This window comes from Pleurodeles waltl, chromosome 8 (genome assembly GCF_031143425.1).
Source record: "Pleurodeles waltl isolate 20211129_DDA chromosome 8, aPleWal1.hap1.20221129, whole genome shotgun sequence".
Classification (NCBI taxonomy): Eukaryota; Metazoa; Chordata; class Amphibia; order Caudata; family Salamandridae; genus Pleurodeles; species Pleurodeles waltl.
Window position 1 is genome coordinate 1,315,981,399 of NC_090447.1, and position 23,017 is coordinate 1,316,004,415.

Here is a 23,017-nt window from a genome sequence, read left to right on the forward strand (position 1 = left end):
TCAGGAGGATCCTTCTTTGCCAAAGAGTAACAGATTTTAATGCAAAGAACAACCCACCTGGATAGTGTTCTCTTGTGGACTGCCTTTCCTCTCCTCTTGCCCACGTATCCAATAAACAGCTGATCCTCCAGCCTGAAATCCTTTGTTCTATCAATAAAGAAGCTCAACGCCCTCTTTGGGTCCAGACGGTGCAGTCTTTCTTCCTCTTCGGAAGGATGAGGCGGAGGATAGAACGTGGACAAAGTAATTGCCTGAGCCAAATGGAAAGGTGAAACAACCTTCGGGAGGAAAGCAGCCTTGGTCCTCAACACCACCTCATCCCCATAAAAAGTTGTATAAGGGGGCTTTACTGATAAGGCCTGCAACTCACTCACTCTCCTTGCTGATGTTATAGCTATCAGGAAGACTGTTTTTAAAAACAAATACCTTAAGGGGCAAGAATGCATAGGTTGGTTCAAAAGGGGACCCCATAAGGAAAGTCAGGACCAAGGACAAATCCCATTGCGGCATAACGAATGGTTTTGGAGGATATTTTTTTAGAAGACCTTTCAAGAATCTGATAACAATAGGGGATTTAAATAAAGATGGTTGGTCTGGAAGACATATGAAGGCTGACAAGGCCGATAAATAACCCTTAATGGTAGCCACTGCACAACCTTTCTGCGCTAGAGACAGAGCAAAAGACAAAACGTCCGATAGATGAGCATGTAAGGGATCAATCTGCCTCTCTCCACACCACGCAACAAATTTAGACCATCTATTAGCGTAGATAGATTTAGTGGAGTGTCGCCTGGCCGCTAATATAACATCCACTACCTCAGGCGGGAGAGAGAAAGAACTCAGGTTGCCCCGTTCAATCTCATGGCATGTAGGTGCAGACTCTGGAGGTTGGGGTGTAAAACCTGCCCCTGCGACAGCGAGAGGAGGTCTGCCCTGAGAGGGAGACGGAGCAGAGGGCACATTGAGAGTTGGAGAAGGTCGGAGTACCATACCCTCCTTGGCCAATCCGGAGCTATTAGGATGACTAGAGCCCGGTCCTGGCGAATCTTCCTCAATACTCGAGGAATCAAGGGTATGGGAGGAAACGCGTAAAGCAACTGGCCGCACCAGGTTATTTGAAACGCGTCCCCCAACGCTCCCAGCATCGGATACTGGAGACTGCAGAATAACGGACAATGCGCGTTCTCTCGAGTGGCAAACAGATCTACCCGAGGAAACCCCCACCTCTGGAAGATTAAACAGACTTGATCTGGATGGAGACGCCACTCGTGGTCTGCCGAGAATTGGCGACTGAGACTGTCCGCACGCACGTTTAAGACTCCGGCCAGGCTATCAAGCAAATCCGATGGTCCTTTGCCCAGGACCATAGTCGAAGAGCTTCTCTGCAGAGAAGGTACGACCCCACTCCTCCCTGATTGTTTATGTACCACATCGTGGTAGTATTGTCCGTTAGGACCTGTACCGACTGACCACGAAGGGAAGGGAGGAAGGCCTTGAGAGCCAGACGTACAGCCCGTAACTCTAACAGATTGATGTGAAACATCTGTTCCTCTGGAGACCAAAGGCCTTGGATCTCCAGATCACCCAGATGAGCTCCCCACCCTAGAGTGGAAGCATCCGTTATGACTGTGGCCACTGGTGGCGACTGCTCGAACGGCTTTCCTTGTGAAAGATTGTTGCTTGCAATCCACCACTTCAAATCCACAGCAGCATCTCTGGAGATCTTGACAGTACTCTCTAGATCCCCTTTGTGTTGAGACCACTGCCTTCGGAGGCACCACTGAAGAGCCCTCATGTGCCAGCGAGCATGCGTGACCAACAGAATGCAGGAGGCAAACAGACCGAGCAGATGAAGGACCTTGAGGACTGGAACTACCGCTCCATTTCGAAACATTGGAACCAAATCCTGAATATCTTGAATCCGCTGAGGCGGAGGAAAGGCCCGACCCAATGTTGTATCCAGTACTGCCCCTATGAACAGGAGGCGCTGAGAGGGCTCTAGGTGAGATTTGGGCTCGTTCACCGAAAAACCCAGGTCGAACAACAACTGGGTTGTTGACTGCAGATGATGCGACACAAGCTCCGGGGACTTGGCTTTGATCAACCAGTCGTCCAAGTAAGGGAATACTGCTATCCCCTTCCTTCTGAGTTCTGCCGCAACCACCGACATCACCTTCGTGAAGACTCGAGGTGCTGAAGTAAGACCGAACGGAAGGACCGCAAACTGATAGTGCTGCGATCCCACCACAAACCGGAGATACTTCCTGTGTGACTTGAGTATCGGGATATGAAAGTAAGCATCCTGCAAGTCGACAGACACCATCCAGTCTTCCTTGTTCAACGCCAAAAGCACCTGTGCTAGGGTCAGCATCTGGAACTTTTCCTGCTTGAGGAACCAATTCAAGATCCTCAGGTCCAGGATTGGTCTCAAACGACCATCCTTCTTGGGAATCAGGAAATACCTTGAGTAACATCCTCGACCCCTTTCCTGCTCTGGGACCAACTCCACTGCGCCCTTTGAAAGGAGGGCTTGTACCTCCTGTTCTAGCAACAGGAGGTGTTCTTCTGAACAATAAGAAGGGCGGGGCGGGATGAGGGGCGGGAACTCCCGAAAGGGAAGGGTGTAGCCTTTTCCCACAATACTGAGAACCCAAGTGTCCGTTGTAACAGTCTTCCATTTGGTGAGAAAATGCTGTAATCTTCCCCCTACAGGAGAGGAGTGAGTGGGAAATGGTGGAAGCCTAAGGCTGCTTCCCCTGCTGCACCCCGCCTGAGGATGAGGAAGAGGCAGAGTGCTGCTGAGAGGCTCCTCTGGTGCGGATCCTACCTCTCCCTCTAAAAGATCTATAGGGATGGGAAGAGGCAGGTTGCTGATATCTTCCCCGAAAGGAAGAGGAGGAAGAGCCACGCCCAAATCCACGAAACCTCCTGAAAAATCTGGAAGAGGCCGTGGAAGAAGGAGCTTGGAGCCCTAACGACTTAGCCGTGGCCCTGCTCTCCTTAAAACGTTCCAAGGCCGAATCAGCCTTGGCTCCAAACAGTTTGTCCCCATCAAACGAGAGATCCAACAATGTGGACTGTACATCCGCAGAAAAGCCCGAGTTACGGAGCCAGGCCTGCCTCCTTGCCACCACAGTTGTGCCCATTGCTCTGGCCACCGAGTCGGTCGTATCCAGTCCAGTCTGGATAATCTGGGTCGCAGCAGCCTGGGCATTTGAAACAACATCCAAAAGACCCTGGGGAAGCTCTGTAAATGATGAGGAAATGTCATCCATCAGAGCATGAATATACCTCCCCAGGATACAGGTTGCGTTGGTGGCCTTCAACGCCAAACTGCAGGACGAAAAAATCTTCTTGGACTGCGCCTCCAGTTTCTTTGAATCTCTGTCCCCAGGCACCGTCGGGAAAGAACCAGGCGCTGACTTGGATGAACAGGAGGCCTGCACTACCAAGCTCTCTGGCGTAGGGTGCCTAGACAGAAAACCAGGGTCAGTTGGAGCCGCCCGATACCTCCTGGCCACGGCTCTGTGAACTGCTGGGGAAGATGCCGGCCTGTTCCACACCTCTAACACCGGATCCAGCAGAGCGTCATTAAATGGCAAAAGAGGCTCTGCCGCAGCTGAGGCCGGATGTAGCACCTCTGTTAGAAGGTTTTGTTTTGCCTCCACCACCGGCAAAGGCAGGTCCAAAAAACTACCTGCCTTCCGTACCACTGCGTGAAAGGAAGCAGCCTCCTCAGTATATTCTCCCGGGGACGAAAGATCCCACTCAGGGGAAGTGTCCAGCCCACTGGCCGACTCCAGACCACGCAGCCCATCACCGAGTCCTCTAGCTCTCCTTCCTCCAGGGCTCGTTGGTACTCCTGCTCCTCTAATACACGTAGAGCACGTCTCCTCGAATGAAGCCGTTGCTCAATACGCGGAGTCGACAATGCCTCCGCCGAAGTCGAAGATCGGCGCCGATCTTCAGAAGCCACCGACGCCGCGTCCGGCGCCACAGGTAACTTCGGCGCCGACGAAAGAGCAGTCGAAGCAGATGGACCCACCGGAGTCACAGGCCGAAATCCCGACGTCGACGGGATGGAAATCCCCGGGGCCAATCCCTCTGAAGCCACCGGAGCGGCCACCGGCTCCGACACCGGCGCCGAGCCCACGTTCCCAAAAGGGAGAAAGGGCATAAAGGGTGCCGGCCGAAGAGGCGCAGGATCACCCAATGAAAAGGCCAAAGGCCCAGCCGGAGCACCCCCTGGAGCCATCTGTTGGAAGATGGCATACATCGCATTCAAGAATGCGGAACTATCGGCTCCAGGGGTGGGAAAAACCGGATACTGGGGTGCCTGTCTCGGAGGCGACCCCGACGCCGGCCTCGACGTCTGCGACGCCGGAGATAACACCTGAGGCTCCAATACCTCAATCACCGACGCCTGTCCAGGTGAAGTCGGAGACGCCGGGGAGGGCAACGGCGTCGAAGGATGCGGCGTAACCGTGGGACTGATCTCCCATGTCCTTCGGCGCCGATCCGAAGACCTGGAACGAGTCTCCTTGCTTGAATGACGCCGAGATTCTCTACAGCGCCGGGAGTCTTGATGACGCCGATGTCTTGGCGAAGAAGACTTCTTGCGATGCTTCTCTTTTTTCGATTTCGCCATAAACAGCTTCGCCTCACGTTCCTTGAGGGCCTTTGGATTCATGTGCTGGCATGAATCACAAGTCGAGACGTCGTGGTCGGAGCTCAAACACCAAAGGCAGTCGGAATGAGGATCCGTCACTGACATCTTGCCTCCACACTCACGACAAGGCTTGAATCCAGACTTTCTCTGCGACATTATTACCACAGAGAAAGACTACGCAGCAAAAATACACTGTAACCACAAAAGTAACAGTTGCTCCCTCGAAGATAACCATTTCGAATGCACGGAAAAAAGGGAACTGACGTTGGCACGTCGTCGAGGACCTCTTATTGCCTGTATGACGTCAGACGGCGTCGCGTGGGCTAGAGTGACGTCCTCGTCGACGTGCAGAGACTAGGAAGAAGACTTCCGTCGAATGCTGGCACCATGGGAGAATTCATTAGGTGAGGAATCCACAGGTAGTTGTATCCATCAGAATTTTTGTGTTAGGAGGCACAACTGTGTGGAGTGTGTCCCTCCTTGTTTGTTTAGATAATACATTGTTGTCTTGTTGTCTGTTTTGACCAGAATGTATTTTTGGGTTATTATGGGTTGAAATGCTTTCAGCGTTAGAAATACTGCTAACATTTCCAAGTGATTTATGTGAAACTGTCTCTGATGTATGTCCCATTGTCCTTGGATGCTGTGTTGATTGAGGTGTGCTCCCCACCCTGTCATGGAAGCATCTGTTGATATGACGTATTGTGGCACTGGGTCTTGGAAAGGCCGCCCTCGGTTTAAATTTGTACTGTTCCACCATAGAAGCGAGATGTATGTTTGGCGGTCTATCAACACCAGATCTAGAAGTTGACCCTGTGCTTGTGACCATTGTGATGCTAGGCACTGTTGTAAGGGCCGCATGTGCAATCTTGCATTTGGGACAATGGCTATGCATGAAGACATCATGCCTAGTAGTTTCATTACCACTCTGACTTGTATCTTTTGTGTTGGATACATGGCCTGTATTACTTTGTGAAATGTTTGAACCCGTTGTGGACTTGGAGTGGCAATCCCTTTTGCTGTGTTGATTGTCGCTCCTAAGTATTGCTGCGTTTGACACGGCAAAAGGTGTGACTTCGCGTAGTTGATGGAGAAACCTAGCCTGTGAAGGGTTTGTATGACATATTTTGTGTGCTGTGAACACTGTTTTAACGTGTTGGTTTTGATTAACCAGTCGTCTAAGTACGGGAACACATGTATTTGCTGCCTTCTGATATGAGCAGCTACTACTGCCAGGCATTTTGTAAAAACTCTTGGCGCAGTTGTTATTCCGAATGGCAACACTTTGAATTGGTAATGTATTCCTTGGAATACGAACCTTAGGTATTTTCTGTGTGAAGGATGTATTGGTATATGGAAATACGCATCTTTTAGATCTAATGTTGTCATGTAGTCCTGCTGTTTGAGCAGTGGGATTATGTCTTGTAACGTGACCATGTGAAAATGGTCCGATTTTATGTAGGTATTTAGTGTTCTGAGGTCTAGTATTGATCTCAGAGTTTTGTCCTTTTTGGGTATTAGAAAGTACAGTGAGTAAACTCCTGTGTTTTTTTGTTGAATTGGTACTAATTATATTGCGTCCTTTTGTAGCAATGCTTGAACTTCTAGTCCTAGAAGATCTATATGTTTTTTTGACATTGTGTGTTTTCGGTGGGACGTTTGGAGGGAATTGGTGAAATTCTATGCAATAACCATGCTGGATAATTGCTAAGGTGTATCTGCAGCTACACATGCCATCGAACTTGCTAAGACCCAAGTGTCTGTTGTTATTTCCTCCCAGAGTTTGTAACATTGGCTCAGTCTTCCCCCCACAGGTGTTATGTGATGGGGGTGTGTGACTTGTGAGTCACTGCTTATTTTGAGGGGTTTTGGGGCCGTGGAATTTTCCTCGATTTTTTGGGAATTGGCCCCCTCTAAATTGCCCCCAAAAACCTCCCCTCTGATATTGACCCTGGTAGGTAGGCCTTGTTTGTGAGGTTGTGGTTTCTGTGGGTTGACTTCGAAACCCTCCCCTAAAAGGTGTTTTCCGAAATGTGCCTCTGCTCTGCGGGGAGTAGAGTGCGCCCATGGCTTTGGCTGTATCGGTGTCCTTCTTGAGATTTTCGATGGCAGTGTCTACCTCCGGCCCAAACAATTGCTGTTCATTAAACGGCATATTGAGCACAGCCTGCTGGATTTCCGGTTTGAACCCAGAAGTGCGCAGCCATGCGTGCCTTCGTATTGTGACTGCAGTGTTTATTGTCCTTGCAGCTGTATCTGCTGCATCCATGGAAGACCGTATCTGATTATTTGAGATACTTTGTCCCTCTTCCACCACCTGTTGCGCTCTTTTTTGGAGCTCCTTGGGTAAGTGTTCGATGAAATGTTGCATTTCATCCCAATGGGCCCTGTCGTATCTTGCCAAAAGTGCTTGCGAATTGGCAATACGCCACTGATTTGCTGCTTGTGCTGCAACCCTTTTTCCCGCAGCATCAAATTTGCGGCTCTCCTTGTCTGGAGGTGGTGCGTCGCCTGAGGTATGAGAGTTGGCTCTCTTACGAGCTGCCCCCACAACTACTGAGTCTGGTGTTAGTTGTGTTGTAATATATATTGGATCTGTGGGCGGTGGCTTATATTTTTTCTCCACCCTTGGAGTTATGGCTCTGCCTTTAACTGGATCCTGAAATATTTGTTTTGAATGTCTTAGCATTCCTGGGAGCATGGGAAGGCTTTGATACTGGCTAGGTATGGGTCTGGGTGGAGGATAGGGTGTTAAAGAGAAAGTCATCCTCAATTGGTTCCGAATGTAAGGAGACATTGTGAAACTCGGCTGCCCTTGCGACCACCTGTGTATATAGGATGTACTGTCCTCAGGTGGTGACGGTTTTGTAGGATAAGAGTCTGGGCTATTGTCAGACACTGGAGCATCGTAAAGGTCCCATGCATCGGGATCATCCGGACTCATTGTGGTATGAGCTGGTGAGTGCATTAGTGGTGGAGTTGTCGCTGGTGATGCATGTGTTGATGGTGGTGGAGAAGGTGGTGGGGTTGTTTTCTTTGCCACCTTTGCCTGTGGTTGCTTGTCCCCTTGTTGAAAGGCAAGTTTCCTTTTAATCTTGATTGGGGGAAGAGTGGTTATCTTCCCTGTGTCTTCATGAATATGAAGCCTTCTCTGCGTGTAGTCAGGCTCTACAGTTAGAAGCTCCTCTCCAAATCTATGTAATTGGGTGGTTAACCCTTGTTCCTCTGTATAGGAACTAGTTTTCGGCTCAGAGGCTGGATGTTTCGGGACCGAAACCTTTTGGGAAGTCTTTTTCGGCTCCGAAGAAATTTTCTTTGGTTTCGGCGCGGTGTCTCGGTGCCAAATCTCTTCGGTGCCGCTGTCTCTGTGCCGAAGTTTCTCGGAGCTGCTGTCTCGGCTCCGAGGTTGCTGTGTGGCGGTATCACGACCGGAGTCGGATGACTTCGACACCAGCATGCCCTTTTTTGGTGCCTTGGGTCGGTCACCTAGTTTTTGGGTTAAGCCATGGCCTGTTGGCGGTGGCGTCCCCTGGGCTTTTGTGGACTTTTCGTGAGTCCTTATTTTCGACGTCTTACTCACGGTTGTTGTTTCTTCGGCGTCGAGTTCTTCTGAATCCGACTCGTGGATGGAGAAAGCTTCTTCTTCCTCCTCGAACCGTTGTTGACCTGTCGGCGTGGACGCCATTTGTAATCTCCTGGCTCTTCGGTCTCTCAGCGTCTTCCTCGACCGAAACGCTCGGCAGGCTTCACACGTATCCTCCTTGTGCTCGGGGGACAAGCACAAGTTACAGACCAGATGCTGATCCGTATACGGATATTTGTTATGGCATTTTGGACAGAAGCGGAACGACGTCTGTTCCATCAGTCTTGAAGTCGCACGCGGTCGGGCCGACCAGGCCCCGATGGGGGATCGAAATTACCCCGAAGGGCCACCGGAGCTCTTCAAAATTCGGTGTCGATTTGTTCTAACTAACCCGATACCGAACGCAACAATACCGACGTTTTTTTCCGAGATTCTAACTAACTTTCCGACCCGAAACACGGAGCGAAAAGGAACAAGTCCGAACCCGATGGCGGAAAAAAAACAATCTAAGATGGAGTCGACGCCCATGCGCAATGGAATCGAAGTGGGAGGAGTCCCTCGGTCTCGTGACTCGAAAAGACTTCTTCGAAGAAAAACAACTTGTAACACTCCGAGCCCAACACCAGACGTCGGACTGTGCACAGAATGTGTATCTGCAGCTATACATGCCATCGAACATATATATATATACACACACATTTATAGTACAATTGTTTGTATTGATGGTTGTACTGAGGTACTCCAAGATGGCACAAATGTATCTATTTAGAAGTTAATGTTCTCACACACCGTTATGTTTTGTCAGCCTGTGTCTATTTAATCAGAAATTCTCTGTGTACCACTAACTGTGAGCAAGGCCATAAGGCCACAACATGTAGGGCTGTTTGTCTTGCCACAAAAAACTAATTTAGCAGCAGTGCAATTCTGGAGTGCGAATTTTCCTGTTTACTTGATGGAGTCATGAAAGTTGTGGGGGTGTATATAAATACATACATACACCCACTGGCATCACAGAATTGGTGCACCCAACCCCCATGAGTGGCCTACACCGGACCACCCCTGCCTCTCCCCCCGTTGCTGGCCAACTCCTTGATGGTGAAACGCCTCAAGGCTGGCACTATTTTTTTCTTCAAGGCCCAGCAGGTTATGGGATCCTTACCATGTCCTCTTACCCAGAGTAATAATAAGGAATCTCCAACATTTTCTTCAGGTTGCGGCCTGCCAATTGGATCCAGTACTCCAGGTAGTACTGCATTGCTTGATATAAAATTTGGAAACTTAATTTCTCAAAAACTAGTAAACTTTATATCAAATCAAAAAAGCACACTTTGTGGCATAAGGTCTAGCTTTCCACCAAATCTGATATGAGTCCTTTCAGCCATTGACTTTTCGCTGTTTAATTTTCCTCAGGAAAATTGCATGGGGAAAAATGTGTTTAGGGATCCCCTTTTTCTCAGCCCACTATTAAAGGATCACCCTAAGCTCTCCAGAAAGAAGCAGAGGTGGATTAACTTTTTGGGAAAGTTTTGTAAATATTCATCAAATGGCACCAGAGTTATGAGAAAATAAAATACAAATCTATTTCCTATGGAAACATGGGCTTAGCTATACCTACCCAATCGTGTTAAAAGCTTTTTAAATGGTGTAAGAGGGTTAATAAAAATGCAGCATCTTTCTCATGACCTCCAAGTGATTAATCACCTTCTGCACTATTGGTATGTCAAAGGGGAGGACAGAAAAGTTAATAGTTTATCAGCTCTCACACACTATTTCCTCACCTAGTTAATTATTCTAATAGATTTGAGGCTCATAAGCAGGAATGATTTAGTGAGTTTAAAGATCAAATAAGAGAATTGTCAGGAAAGCCTTTTTTCTCTTTTCGGGAACAAGCGAAATTTGAGACATGCTGCATTTTCTTTTGTAGGAGAGGAGGTGGATCAATGTTAGTTTTACTTTGAAGGCAGAGATGAGGCACATGAAGCGGAAGTGAAAGCACTTTACAAGCTTGTATTTTTGTGCTTGTTAAAAAATTGGGTTCATGGTTGGCTAGGGTCTGCACCTAAGCCAGGCAAAACCCACTCACTCCAGTCAGGGTGAGGGAGTTACACACCCAAGATAACCCCTGCTTAACCCCCCTGGTAGCCTGGCACGAGCAGTTAGGCCTATCCCAGAGGCAATGTGTAAAGCGACAACATACAACGCACTATCCCCACCACAAAGGAAACACAACACCAAGTTATATAAAAATAATCTGTATTGTACACAACATCAATAGACCAAACACAACATGTCAGTAATACCCTGCTACCCAAGCAGTTGTCAGAACATTACACAGTACTATTACTCTGCGAAAGTCCGCAGTAGTCACACAGGTTACTGATTATTCTGCAACAAAAGCAGTAGTCAGGAAAACATTACTAAAATAGGACCCATGCCATCATAAACATAAATGCCTATAAAAGGAACATGAGAAACACATGGCAAGTCATTAGAACATATCACCATAAATGTAGGGTCACAGTAAAACACGTTACTAAGAATGCACTTACCTTAGTAAGCATACCATAAACGCCCATAACAGGAACATCATTAGGAATAGTCATAGTATGAGAAACATAAGCTCAACACTGCTAAAATATAATGGTGGCACATTAGATAAAACCGACACATCCTCAGGGAGGTACATATCATGGTAACACACACATTACCAAAATGGCAAGACATTAGCATGAATGCATCTTCCCCTATACTCTTACCAGGCGGAGTAACCTAAGCCCCATAGGTGAAGCGTGGGAGCTATTATGCTCTTGTGATCAACCCCATGGGACTTGTGTGATTTTCAAGGTAACAAGCCTGTCTCCCTTACCAAGGGCCGTTCCCAACCGAACTGCAGCATCGAAATGGCGGAATAGGGGGGTGGTGACTCATGCCAGTCCTGTCTCTCTATGCCAAGGGAGGGAAAGAAACCGTCTGGCAACCGCCTGCGTGCACGCGGAACGGCTTCTAGTTGCGCCCCTGACCCCCAGCAGGGGGGGCACAGATCTCCTCTGTCGGCGGTGCGCTCCTCCTGGAGCATGTAATGAGTCCTCTGGGGCTTCAGACAGGCACAGCCACTCTACCTGGACGAAGGTTGCCAATGGACATTCTGCCCGATCGGCAGGTGACTTTACTTTCTCCCCGGTCTTGGCCACAACAGGCTCTGATAATGATGCCTGCTGGTGCCCAGAGGGCACTCTCCACCGTGCTCTGGTCCCCCGGGGCACCCAGCAGAGCACGATCGCTCCAGACGTCCTCTTTCCGTGCCCCTGGGGCACACAGCACAGCGCGCTTTGGACGCACTTCACCACTACAAGTTGCCCGGGTCACGGCAGTGATTCCTCCAGCGGCAACATAGGAATGCACCCTCAAGGCGCGATGTCCACGAAAAGAAAGCGCTCTCAAGGCGCCAAGGAAGCAAGTAGAGCACTACTCCCTGTACTCCAGTGAACAAGGGGAAGTGCTCCTCAGACACTCTGCTTCACCACAGGAGCCTCCAGGTGCATCGCTATCCTCGCGCTGAAAAGCAAACAGTTGCAGGGTGTCAGGGGCCACAGCACCCAGCCCCTGGGGACACAAATGAAGCACAAGGCGAAAGGGCCCAGCAACAAGCCTGCACAAGGGGGAGGCAGCCAGTGGCAGTTTATCCTAGTGACCCAGCAGGTCAGTGGTCAGCACAGCAGCAGCAGTCCAAAGCGGTTCCTGGTGAGTCCCTCCAGCAGCATCCTGTGTCTTTCTTCAGAATGTTTCTTGTGCACCCTTACATGTGGAAAATCCCCCTGTACTTATACTCAGTTTTGCAAAGTATTTACAAAGAGGGGGAGAAGAGGTTCCAACCAGTTATAACTGGTTCCAGGAGAGCCCCCTCTCTCCAGCACAGGCTCCGAACATCAATTGGGATAAACAAGCCCTTTTGTGAGGCTAGGGCACAGCCTTTACACATGCAGGTGTGCCCCGCCTCCTTCTCTCAGCCAAGGAAGACCATTCAATATGCAGATGCATCTCTGACACACCACCACCCTCCCTGTGTACAGGCTGTCTGAAAGGTATGCACACAGCCCAGCTGTCACTCTGCCCCAGAAGTGGATTGGTCAAGCAGCATTTCTCACTACCATTACAACCACACCAAACATGCCTATGCTACCCCTCATAAATCAGACAATACCACCTAGTCGTCATAAGGCAGGGCATTTCCAATGCAATCTTATGAGCAAGGCAGCACTCATAGCAGTGAAAAAAACAAATAGGCTGTTTGTCACTACCAGGACAGGCCACACAACAAGGCACATGTCCTGCCTTCTACATACATAGCACCCTGCCCACAGGGCTAGATAGGGCCTACTTTAGGGGTGACTTGCATGTTGTAAAAGGGGAGGTATGGGTCTGGCAAGTAAGTATAGATGATAGGTCCCTGTGGCAGTAAACCTCACACGCAGGCCCTGCACTAGCAGGCTACAGACAAGTTTGAAAGACTACTTCTGTGGGTTGGTTAAGCAGCGCTGCAGGCCCACTAGTACCATTTAATTTAGAGGCCCTGGGTATAGGCATACCACTGGACAAGGGACTTACAGGTAACTTAAATGTGCCAATTAGGTGTAAGTCAATCATACCAACTTTAGTAGGGAGAGCACCTGCACTTTAGCACTGATCAGCAGTGATAAAGTGCTCAGAGCCCTAGAGCCAAGAGCAAGAGGTCAGAAAAAACAGGAGGAAGGAGGCAAAAAGTTTGGGGATGATGTAAAAAGGGCCAGATCCAACAGAGCTTTATTGTACCAGTCATCTGGATCATCATCTTTTTAAATCACGGTGCGCTGACTGGTGACTAAGTGCTTCGGAATCATTTGTTGTTAAATCCAGGCTCAGTCCAACAGGTGGGAGGAGGAAAGAGTCTTGACAGCAGTTTACATCAATGAAAGTAGGCTTTGTGCCTTGTTCTTGCACCGAAAGCAGCAGAGAGGGCAGCAACGAGGTCCGGTGTCGCTGTTAGCAAAGGTATCAGGCTCCCATTTATTTTAATTTTTTTGGGAAGTACACTTTGTCCCTCCAGCCCTGGGTTTATTTATATGGCAGATGTACATATTTTGCAGCAGCAAAATTACATCACTTATAGAGAGAGAAGTCAAGGGCTGAAGTGGGCTGACCCAATGCTCTATGCTATCGTGCACAGAAGCAAAGTATGAATGGCAGCTAACAGCAGACCAATAGATGAAGACCTCTGACCAAAAGCTGCTGCACTAGTATATTGTAAATCACTTTTCTTTTTTTAAACTATGGTCTAGCAAGATAGCTCAACTGGACATTGCTTTTATGTCTGGATTATGAGACAGCTTAAGCTGCTAAAACTGTTTAAGAATAAATGGGTTGGTTGCTGGTCTTGTGTCTGCTGGCTACTTTGGTTTAAATGTTTAGTGAATAAAACATGTCAATAAGCAATCTCTGAATAATTTACCAGTATTAACTACTTAAGTGCCTCTGCGACCCCCCCATTCCTTCCCCAAGCTCAGACCTTTGTTTGTTTGATATTTGGGGCAGTTCATGCTTAGGCCTTCATAACATTTTTTTTCCACAAAAGATATCCAGGTTAAATGTGTGTAGGTTTCCCTCTGGTTAGGGAGATTCAGGTTATCCAGGGTCTGTGATTTTTTCTGGAGGGAACCAAGAAAATGACAAAAAAAGTAGCAAACGTTTGTTCTTTTTTGAAAAGTAGGGAAAAGGACTGTGCAAGAAGGGGTGTATTTTTCTTACATGGTATGAACAAAAGGTTTGCTGTGCTAAATCCTAGCTTTCAGGAACAAGCAGAGTGTGCGAAATATTTTTATTTCAAAACAGTTTTTCAAATGTTGTTGTCAAAGTTTCATATTTTGCACTTTCTGCCTGCTTGCAATTTGATGGGGGTAAACTAGTGTTCAAAATCCATGAGAGAATTTGGAAAGTAATTCATTTCTGAAAAACAGAAAGAAATTCTGAATTTAGCAAGGGAGTCATTTGTGTTGATCCCTCCCGACTTTACCCAGGAAAACAGCAATTTAAATTAAGACATTGTAAAAGTAGGAAAAAAGCAGAAATAGGAGGCAATATGTTCATCATCAGGTCTTTTCTCTGTAGGCTGATCTTCAAAGGTAATATACAGGGAGTGCAGAATTATTAGGCAAGTTGTATTTTTGTGGATTAATTTTATTATTGAACAACAACCATGTTCTCAATGAACCCAAAAAACTCATTAATATCAAAGCTGAATATTTTTGGAAGTAGTTTTTAGTTTTTTTTTTTAGTTTTAGCTATGTTAGGGGGATATCTGTGTGTGCAGGTGACTATTACTGTGCATAATTATTAGGCAACTTAACAAAAAAAAATATATACCCATTTCAATTATTTATTATTACCAGTGAAACCAATATAACATCTCAACATTCACAAATATACATTTCTGACATTCAAAAACAAAACAAAAACAAATCAGTGACCAATATAGCCACCTTTCTTTGCAAGGACACTCAAAAGCCTGCCATCCATGGATTCTGTCAGTGTTTTGATCTGTTCACCATCAACATTGCGTGCAGCAGCAACCACAGCCTCCCAGACACTGTTCAGAGAGGTGTACTGTTTTCCCTCCTTGTAAATCTCACATTTGATGATGGACCACAGGTTCTCAATGGGGTTCAGATCAGGTGAACAAGGAGGCCATGTCACTAGATTTCCTTCTTTTATACCCTTTCTTGCCAGCCACGCTGTGGAGTACTTGGACGCGTGTGATGGAGCATTGTCCTGCATGAAAATCATGTTTTTCTTGAAGGATGCAGACTTCTTCCTGTACCACTGCTTGAAGAAGGTGTCTTCCAGGAACTGGCAGTAGGACTGGGAGTTGAGCTTGACTCCATCCTCAACCCGAAAAGGCCCCACAAGCTCATCTTTGATGATACCAGCCCAAACCAGTACTCCACCTCCACCTTGCTGGCGTCTGAGTCGGACTAGAGCTCTCTGCCCTTTACCAATCCAGCCACGGGCCCATCCATCTGGCCCATCAAGACTCACTCTCATTTCATCAGTCCATAAAACCTTAGAAAAATCAGTCTTGAGATATTTCTTGGCCCAGTCTTGACGTTTCAGCTTGTGTGTCTTGTTCAGTGGTGGTCGTCTTTCAGCCTTTCTTACCATGGCCATGTCTCTGAGTATTGCACACCTTGTGCTTTTGGGCACTCCAGTGATGTTGCAGCTCTGAAATATGGCCAAACTGGTGGCAAGTGGCATCGTGGCAGCTGCACGCTTGACTTTTCTCAGTTCATGGGCAGTTATTTTGCGCCTTGGTTTTTCCACACGCTTCTTGCGACCCTGTTGACTATTTTGAATGAAACGCTTGATTGTTCGATGATCACGCTTCAGAAGCTTTGCAATTTTAAGAGTGCTGCATCCCTCTGCAAGATATCTCACTATTTTTGACTTTTCTGAGCCTGTCAAGTCCTTCTTTTGACCCATTTTGCCAAAGGAAAGGAAGTTGCCTAATAATTATGCACACCTGATATAGGGTGTTGATGTCATTAGACCACACCCCTTCTCATTACAGAGATGCACATCACCTAATATGCTTAATTGGTAGTAGGCTTTCGAGCCTATACAGCTTGGAGTAAGACAACATGCATAAAGAGGATGATGTGGTCAAAATACTAATTTGTCTAATAATTCTGCACTCCCTGTAATGTAACATCTGTCCGAATCTTTTGGTTGCAGAGACAATAGTGTTTCTTGCCTATCCATGAACGTAATAACAAGAGCCATCAACCAAGCTGTGGCATATAATGATTGTCATTCTGTTTCGACCAAGCATCAGTTTCAGATGGTAAAATATAAGGCGGAAAAAAAAAAGAAAAAAAAAAAAAAAAAAGGTGCTAAGGAACAATTAGAAATTTCCAAATGTTCAATATTTTGAGTTTAGGAACAGGGGTTGTTCACATCACTCTGAGTTTAGGGTTAACCATAATATCAGGTGACTCGGAGTTTTTTAAAATGTGATTTTTTTGTGGACACGGACTTACATTTGCAAGCCACAAACTGAGAGAAATTGAGAGACCATTTCCTACTAGTCTGCATTACCACAGTTCTGCTGACAAACAACAGTACCACACCGGTGTGAGTGGGCCTTCTGCCTACCACAGGAAAGGCCCTAAAATGCAACATCAACAAATCAAGATCTTTCCTTTGTAATTTAATCTTTCTGTCAATGCGGATTTCTGTGGTATTTCGACCTCCAGTTAACCCAGGAGATTTCTGAAAACTAGGCATGAGGGTGAGTCTGGGTTGCTTGACTTAAGTGAATCACATAGCTTTTTCCTACCCAGAATACCCTTCAATCGTGAAGCTGTGTCTAAAATCAAAGCTTTTCCTCTCATTTCTGTGACGGAAAATTCCAGAATCTGCAGGGATCCAGGAAAGTCCTATAATCAAGAGTTTCCTCCACTCGTCCCCCAAATAATGTGTGGGTGGACCTAGTGGGCCGATCCCTGCTCAGCGATAACCCATCAGCAGTCATTCCAGAGCAGGGATCACTAGGGAGAGATGAGGCTGGAAAAGGGTGTCTCTCCACTTTCAAAGGGTACCTCTCCCATTCAAACTGGCGTGTGAAGGGGGCACAGCTGTGCCCCCAAAGCACAGGGACATAGCTTCAGAGGGGTGTTTGGGGTGTTACAATCCCCACACCCCAAATAAATGTAATTACTTAATAAATAGCTGAGTACTGGGGCTTTCAGTCGGGTATGATAAGGTGTCGGGTCTGATAAGGTGGGGTGTTTAAGTACTCAAACAAAAACAAACACAGATGCACTCGTCTGCTTTGAAGGTCTTAAAACATGGCTATTTTACAAAATACTGTGTTTAAAGTACCCCTTACAATCCACACTCGTTTCCCTTTCAACTGGCCCTTAACCACCCCATGTGCTGCTTCTCATATAATGATTATTATGATATGCCAGTGTGATTGTCGGAAAAGCTGAATCTCATATTTCCAGTCTTACCGACAAAGCTATACCCCTACCCAACCATCAGTCACACAAAAAGCCTATATATAACGTCACTAAAAAAACACATACTGGGCTGTGAGGGAATCTCTTCATCATAAATGATATGTAATTGACAGTGGTATTTTGTTTTAGATAATTAACAATCATTTTGACTTGACTACTGCTTTTGAGTTCTGAGAGGTTAAGATAGAGCTTTGTATTCTGTTTCAATACAGATGTATTCCCGCTAACCTTTGTGAGGTTGTGCTTTTGCTAGATACCGATTGTCATACACATTGCACACACACTATGAATGAAGGGCTCTATCCTGGCACTCTACAGATTTACCAGGACGAGCCAGCATTTCAATGTGTGCAAAAGGAGTGACCACTGCCGTTAGTAAATGCGGTCTTTTTTTCAGTTAAAATGCTCTGCTCTCTGCAACTCTAAGGCAACAGCATGATATTCCGAAAACTGTAGATTAGCCTCACAAACATGGCTGCCAGGACCAGGCATAGAATAAACAGGCCTACACGTCTTGGCTATGAATTAGCTATTGCCAACCCTTAATTATGTCAAGCCCTGTACATAGGGACAATAATCAGCCTTAAAAAAGGGTTCACCGTTGGTAGGACTCCTCCTATCCAGGAGATTGTAGGAAAGGCAACAACCTAAACAGAAAAGCATCATTGCATATTTTAAAGAATTAAAGAAAAATTATCTTTGTTAAAGTTATAAAAGATCCCACAGGTGCACTAAGAGATATTCAATATTTCGGCTAACAACGTAGAGCCCATCACAGGGAAGTTAACTTATTTAAATCTGCAATGAGCCACCATTTCTTGCAGAAGCCAAACCAGTATTTATTATAGTTTTTTAAACTACAGTTGGGTGATGGTATTTACTCGGGAGACTTACAGTAAAACGGTACCTTCAAATATTTAATAATTTACCATGCTATCACAGAAATAAATTGCATGCGATTGGTCCTCAACAACTACTGGTCCATTCAGCTGTTTCTTCAGTCAGTCCTTCAGGCCCAAGTGAGGGACTCGCACTGACCCATTTAACAGCAAACCAGAGCTACTCGTTTCCTGAGAGCATTATGGGCGGAATTACACGCAGGCTATTTCCTTAAATTATCCATTGCACCTTTCATGAAAATCTGTACTCATAATCCAAGCTTTGAAAAACTCCTTTGATTACCTGCGGGGACCTAATACCCTGAATTATTAAACATTTTTTTAACCCCCCCTCCCCCCTTTAGTTCACATCACTGATTCTTATAAGAGCAGGTTTCAGAGGTACACATATAACATTCAGCTGCATTTGGAGCAACAGGAAAGCCCTGGAATACAGCCTAAAATCGGGCTTGTTAGGGAGCAGCGAGAGTCAATATACCAAATCATGTTCTTGCTGCGTAGTCCTTCTTCTCCGAGTTTTCGTTTCCTTTCATTCGGCCATTTTCTGCGAGTACACCGCCTCGGCCACTAGACAAAGTGTGTAATCTGCGATCTGCCTTTCGTTCGTCATGTAAACAACGTAGTTAAATATGTTTTCACCAGTGAGGATTATTTGGGGTCGACACAATAGTTGACCATCCCAAACTACACTATACATGAATGAAATGCACACTACCCCACCAAATTCTTCATCAAGCTGTTAAGAATACAAAAGAAAGCCACCTGACATACTCAAAATATGTGGACAGCTGAGTGCCTCAATACTCCGTTAAGAGCTTTTAGCTAGCTACTGGTCAAGAACATAACTAGAGTTCAAAATCATGGGCATCATTGACAGGCCCTGTATGGGAAGGCCCCAATTTGCCTATCAGAGATCTATATTATCGTACCAGAGTTCAAAATCCACCATCCTGAACCTCATTTCTATCCAGGCCACCAAATACAAGTAGTTTGATGGGAAATAACCACATTGTTGAGGTTCCACCCTATTGATCTGCCTCCCTCTCCGTCTCGGGCTTTAACAGAATTTCATGGACTACAAAAAAGGTTTGAAAAGCCATTAGATCCTCAAGGCATTTAGTGTCACCACACACTGGATTAAGCCACAATAATATGGGCTTGTCCCTGTTCACACCTGTTGGCCCCCTACTATTCTACGTGTTGCTTAGTATTTTCAAAGGATCGGAAAGTGATTTCAGCACTATTAAAATAAGTAACAATAATTAACCATTAAAAATGCAGAATTGACATGATCATAGTTTCTTAATTGCATCATAATTTTCAAACGCAAAATAAACCCACCCCCTTGCCTGTAAATTGATGACTTACGTTTCTGTTAATCCATATGCCAGGTCCAACATGTCCATCTCCTCATCTGTAATTGGTTCCAGCTGCTCATAAACATGGTTGTCAAAAATTAAGTGGCAGGTAGAGCAGGCAAGTGTTCCTTCACAGGCACCTAGGGATGCAGGCAATGTTTCATTAGCTCTAAACCAACATTCCGAAAAACACAAGATCAGCCTCACAAATATGGCTGCCAGGATCAAGCAAAGAATAGCAGACATGCACAATGACCAGAAGAAGTAGCCCTTGTAGTAGACCAGCAAGAAGCACTGAGGAAACCTACTCGTAAAAGATGTGATAGAAGCATGGATTTGGTGAAACCTATAAAGAGGCAATCAATATTTCAAGAGAGCCAGATCTCTGTGGTTTCAGAAAAGCCATCTCCACAGCGACCCCGCTGGAGGCACTCAGCAGGTGCCAAGTTTAATGCACAATCTCAGTCAAATTTTTTGTTTTCCAAAAATAAGCTCTCAAAGCAGGAGTTTGTTGTTGAAAACAAAAAAAAATAATGACCATAACAAGACAAGAGCTCCTGGGAAGAGAGATCAGGACTCCCAGAATCTCCATGGTAGTGAACAGGAAAAATTGTGGTTGAAACGTTTGCTCTTATAGGGCCATGTCAATTTTGATTTACTCGGACCCTCCAACCCAGATCCCTCTCATTCTTTATGTCAATTTGGCTGCTGAGCCAAGGTTTCCACCAGCGGGGTCACTACAGGTTGTTGCCCCGATTATTAACAGAGCTGGGGAACTCAAAGTATGGCAGATAGGGTACTCAATCACATTTTTTGGTACAGTACCATCAAACTCTAAATAAGGCCCCAAGATGTTTTTTTTTTCATCCACTCTAAAAAGAAAAAAATTATAGTATACGGTTGTAAGCCTACACTCTCATATAGGTGAAAACTTTCTCTAACAGATTAAGGTAGTCCGAAACTTCACAGTCACAACAATACAGCACAATGACAGTTGGCCCATAGGATAATTTTGGCTGCCCAATAAAAGGCATTGGATCTAAATTAGAACTCTATTTTGTGTAGGAAATAGGTGCTTTATGAATCTTGTTGGAGTTACAGGTAAGCAACTTTACGGTCTCGATCATTAATATTCATAAACACTAATGAAAATAACAAGATCATCCCCTCAAAGAGGAAGAGGCACAGTAATGTATGTCTGAAGTCAACACTAGTATTTATTTTGCAAACTACTTCAATAGGAAAATCTTTAAATAAGGCACGGATGTTTAAAGTCGCAGACTGAGATTATGTCCTGCCAAAAATGGTTTGATGAACTTCTTGTGACATATGATAAAAATAAATTCTAGTTCACAAACAGTTGATATGTTACCCAGCCCATAGGGACACAGGCCTAGTTTCTCTAGATTCAAATTATGGTTTTCATTCAAGCAATAGTTAATATGTCCTTACATCATTAAACGAGTGGGACACTTGCTTTGTTAGAACAGCACTGACAGAGAAAAATATGTTAGATAAAAAAAAACAGATATGCCTTAAACAAGAGATGGGACTTTGAGAAGGGGAAAGAAAATGATGTATGCTTAGTATGCCTTACACCAGTTAAGAGTTATGGAAGGTTCTGTGAACCTAGAACATGAGTGAGTAACTCTACTGATAATTTGAAGTCGTCTAATAGTAATGACTTTCTCATTTAATACAGTCATCTGGGTTTGTTATGGACTCCGAGGGAGAGTCAATTTAATCAGGAGAAAATAATGTTCATATCTATGGAGGAAAGGTGGAAAACCTTATCTGTAGTTAAAACACACTGTAATACTAAAAGACTCAGGAGGGGACATATCAATATGCAGCTAAAGGAACTAAAGGGCCTTAATAAAGAAGAGATGCAAATCAAATTTAGTATGATAAAACAGAATGCTGGGTAATCAATGAGAGTCACGCGTTCACACTTGGAAGCTTGGTATGAGCCACAAGGCTAACCTCAAAAGATGGTTAAGTAGGTAGTGTGCAAAATCAATCCACATTATAAAATCTAAATAGATGCAGGAAAACCACAGGTCAAGAGACTATTAGGGTCTGGACAGGAAGATAAGACTAAAGCCCTTAGAGCCCACTACCGCTCGAAAGGAGGACACAGCAGTCCACTGGGGCTGATACTCCAGATAGCAAGAAAAAAACATCCAACACTTGAGAGGAACCTAGGCCCAAAAGAAAATTCCTGGTGGATGGAGTGCCAACACCAAGAGCAAAACAACACACACTACAAAAATCGGGAGCAGAGATACATTAATTGAAAGAAAACCCTCATGTACAGCCTCCTTGCTGATCCCAGGCAGGTCCCACTAGGGCTTGTGGGGCAGCTAGGTCAAAGGACACCTTTGAGATATTTCCTGGGCAAGAACAAGAGGATTGTGAGCACCATTGAACTATATTCATAAAATAACCTTTTTTTTTCCTCTTTTTTTTTTGTCGGCGGGGCCAGTGTCAAAGAAACTTATGCAATCGCAGATTCAGTGACCAGCGGAGCTTAAACAATTCCAGAGGGGACCGCAAGATCAATGGCACGGTCACGTTATATTATAAATTACCCCTGTTTTTCTATTTTTAAGAGGTGAGGGCCTCCAACATAGGATCCCATGCCGTGAAGCCCCCATTACCATGGACCAAAGACAAGGTTTAACAGACCCTGCAAAAATTGATGGAGAAGCAGAGAGAGATTTTGATCCACCATCTGCCTATGGGAAAGTGTGACAGCCGGTGGCTGCATGCAGCTTTAATAAGAGCAGGAGCACCAGCACTCTAGCACCAACTTGGCTGCATCAATTTTTTTTTTTAAAGAAAAGGAAACATCTTACAGCCTGCAGTGGGTGCATACAAAGGAGGGGAGCAGCAAAAAGGATTATCTGTAAGCGCCATGAGGGCTAGTTGAAATCTTATTGTTTTAGCAGAAGTGCCATATCATGTTTGCGAATCACCCGGGAGCACTCGTGGGCCCTCAAAAGGCAGGTTTCATTGAAACTGGATACTCCTGTGGGACATTAATAGTGACCAGAAGGGATTTAGCCTATTCGAAACACTACTGGCAATGGTTTTGCATGGAAGTGCATGGATCTATTGATTTTCTGGGTCATCCGCAGTTGCTAGGCAACCAAGTTCAATAGTAGAGATAAGGGTTTTGGGGTAATGTTCAATGCCACAGGCAGTGCAGGGGCCCGGGCTTCCCACCGGGCATGAAAAGGCTGGATTAAAGTGGGGTTGTAATCAACCAGGTGGTGCTGAGCTCAGAGCTGCCCTGGCTGGTTACAACTCTGACCGCCGTCACCATGTCAGGAACAATGTTTCTGGCGGAAATGGTGGTCTCCTGGTGGGTCCGCCCGTCAGGGTTGTAATGTGACGGTCAGACATAATTCTTATATATAAAGATATATACACACACACATATATTTTTGATCATT

At 45.7% G+C, this 23,017-nt stretch overlaps 1 protein-coding gene across 1 annotated transcript in view; it reads right to left on the reverse strand.

The window, feature by feature from the left end:
- FDX1 (ferredoxin 1) overlaps window positions 1-23,017 on the reverse strand; it is a 142,884-nt gene that overhangs the window by 20,219 nt on the left and 99,648 nt on the right. Inside the window, exon 3 of the mRNA XM_069202304.1 lies at window positions 19,570-19,699. Within this exon, the coding sequence (XP_069058405.1) occupies window positions 19,570-19,699 (130 nt within the window). The remainder of the gene's footprint in view (window positions 1-19,569; window positions 19,700-23,017) is intronic.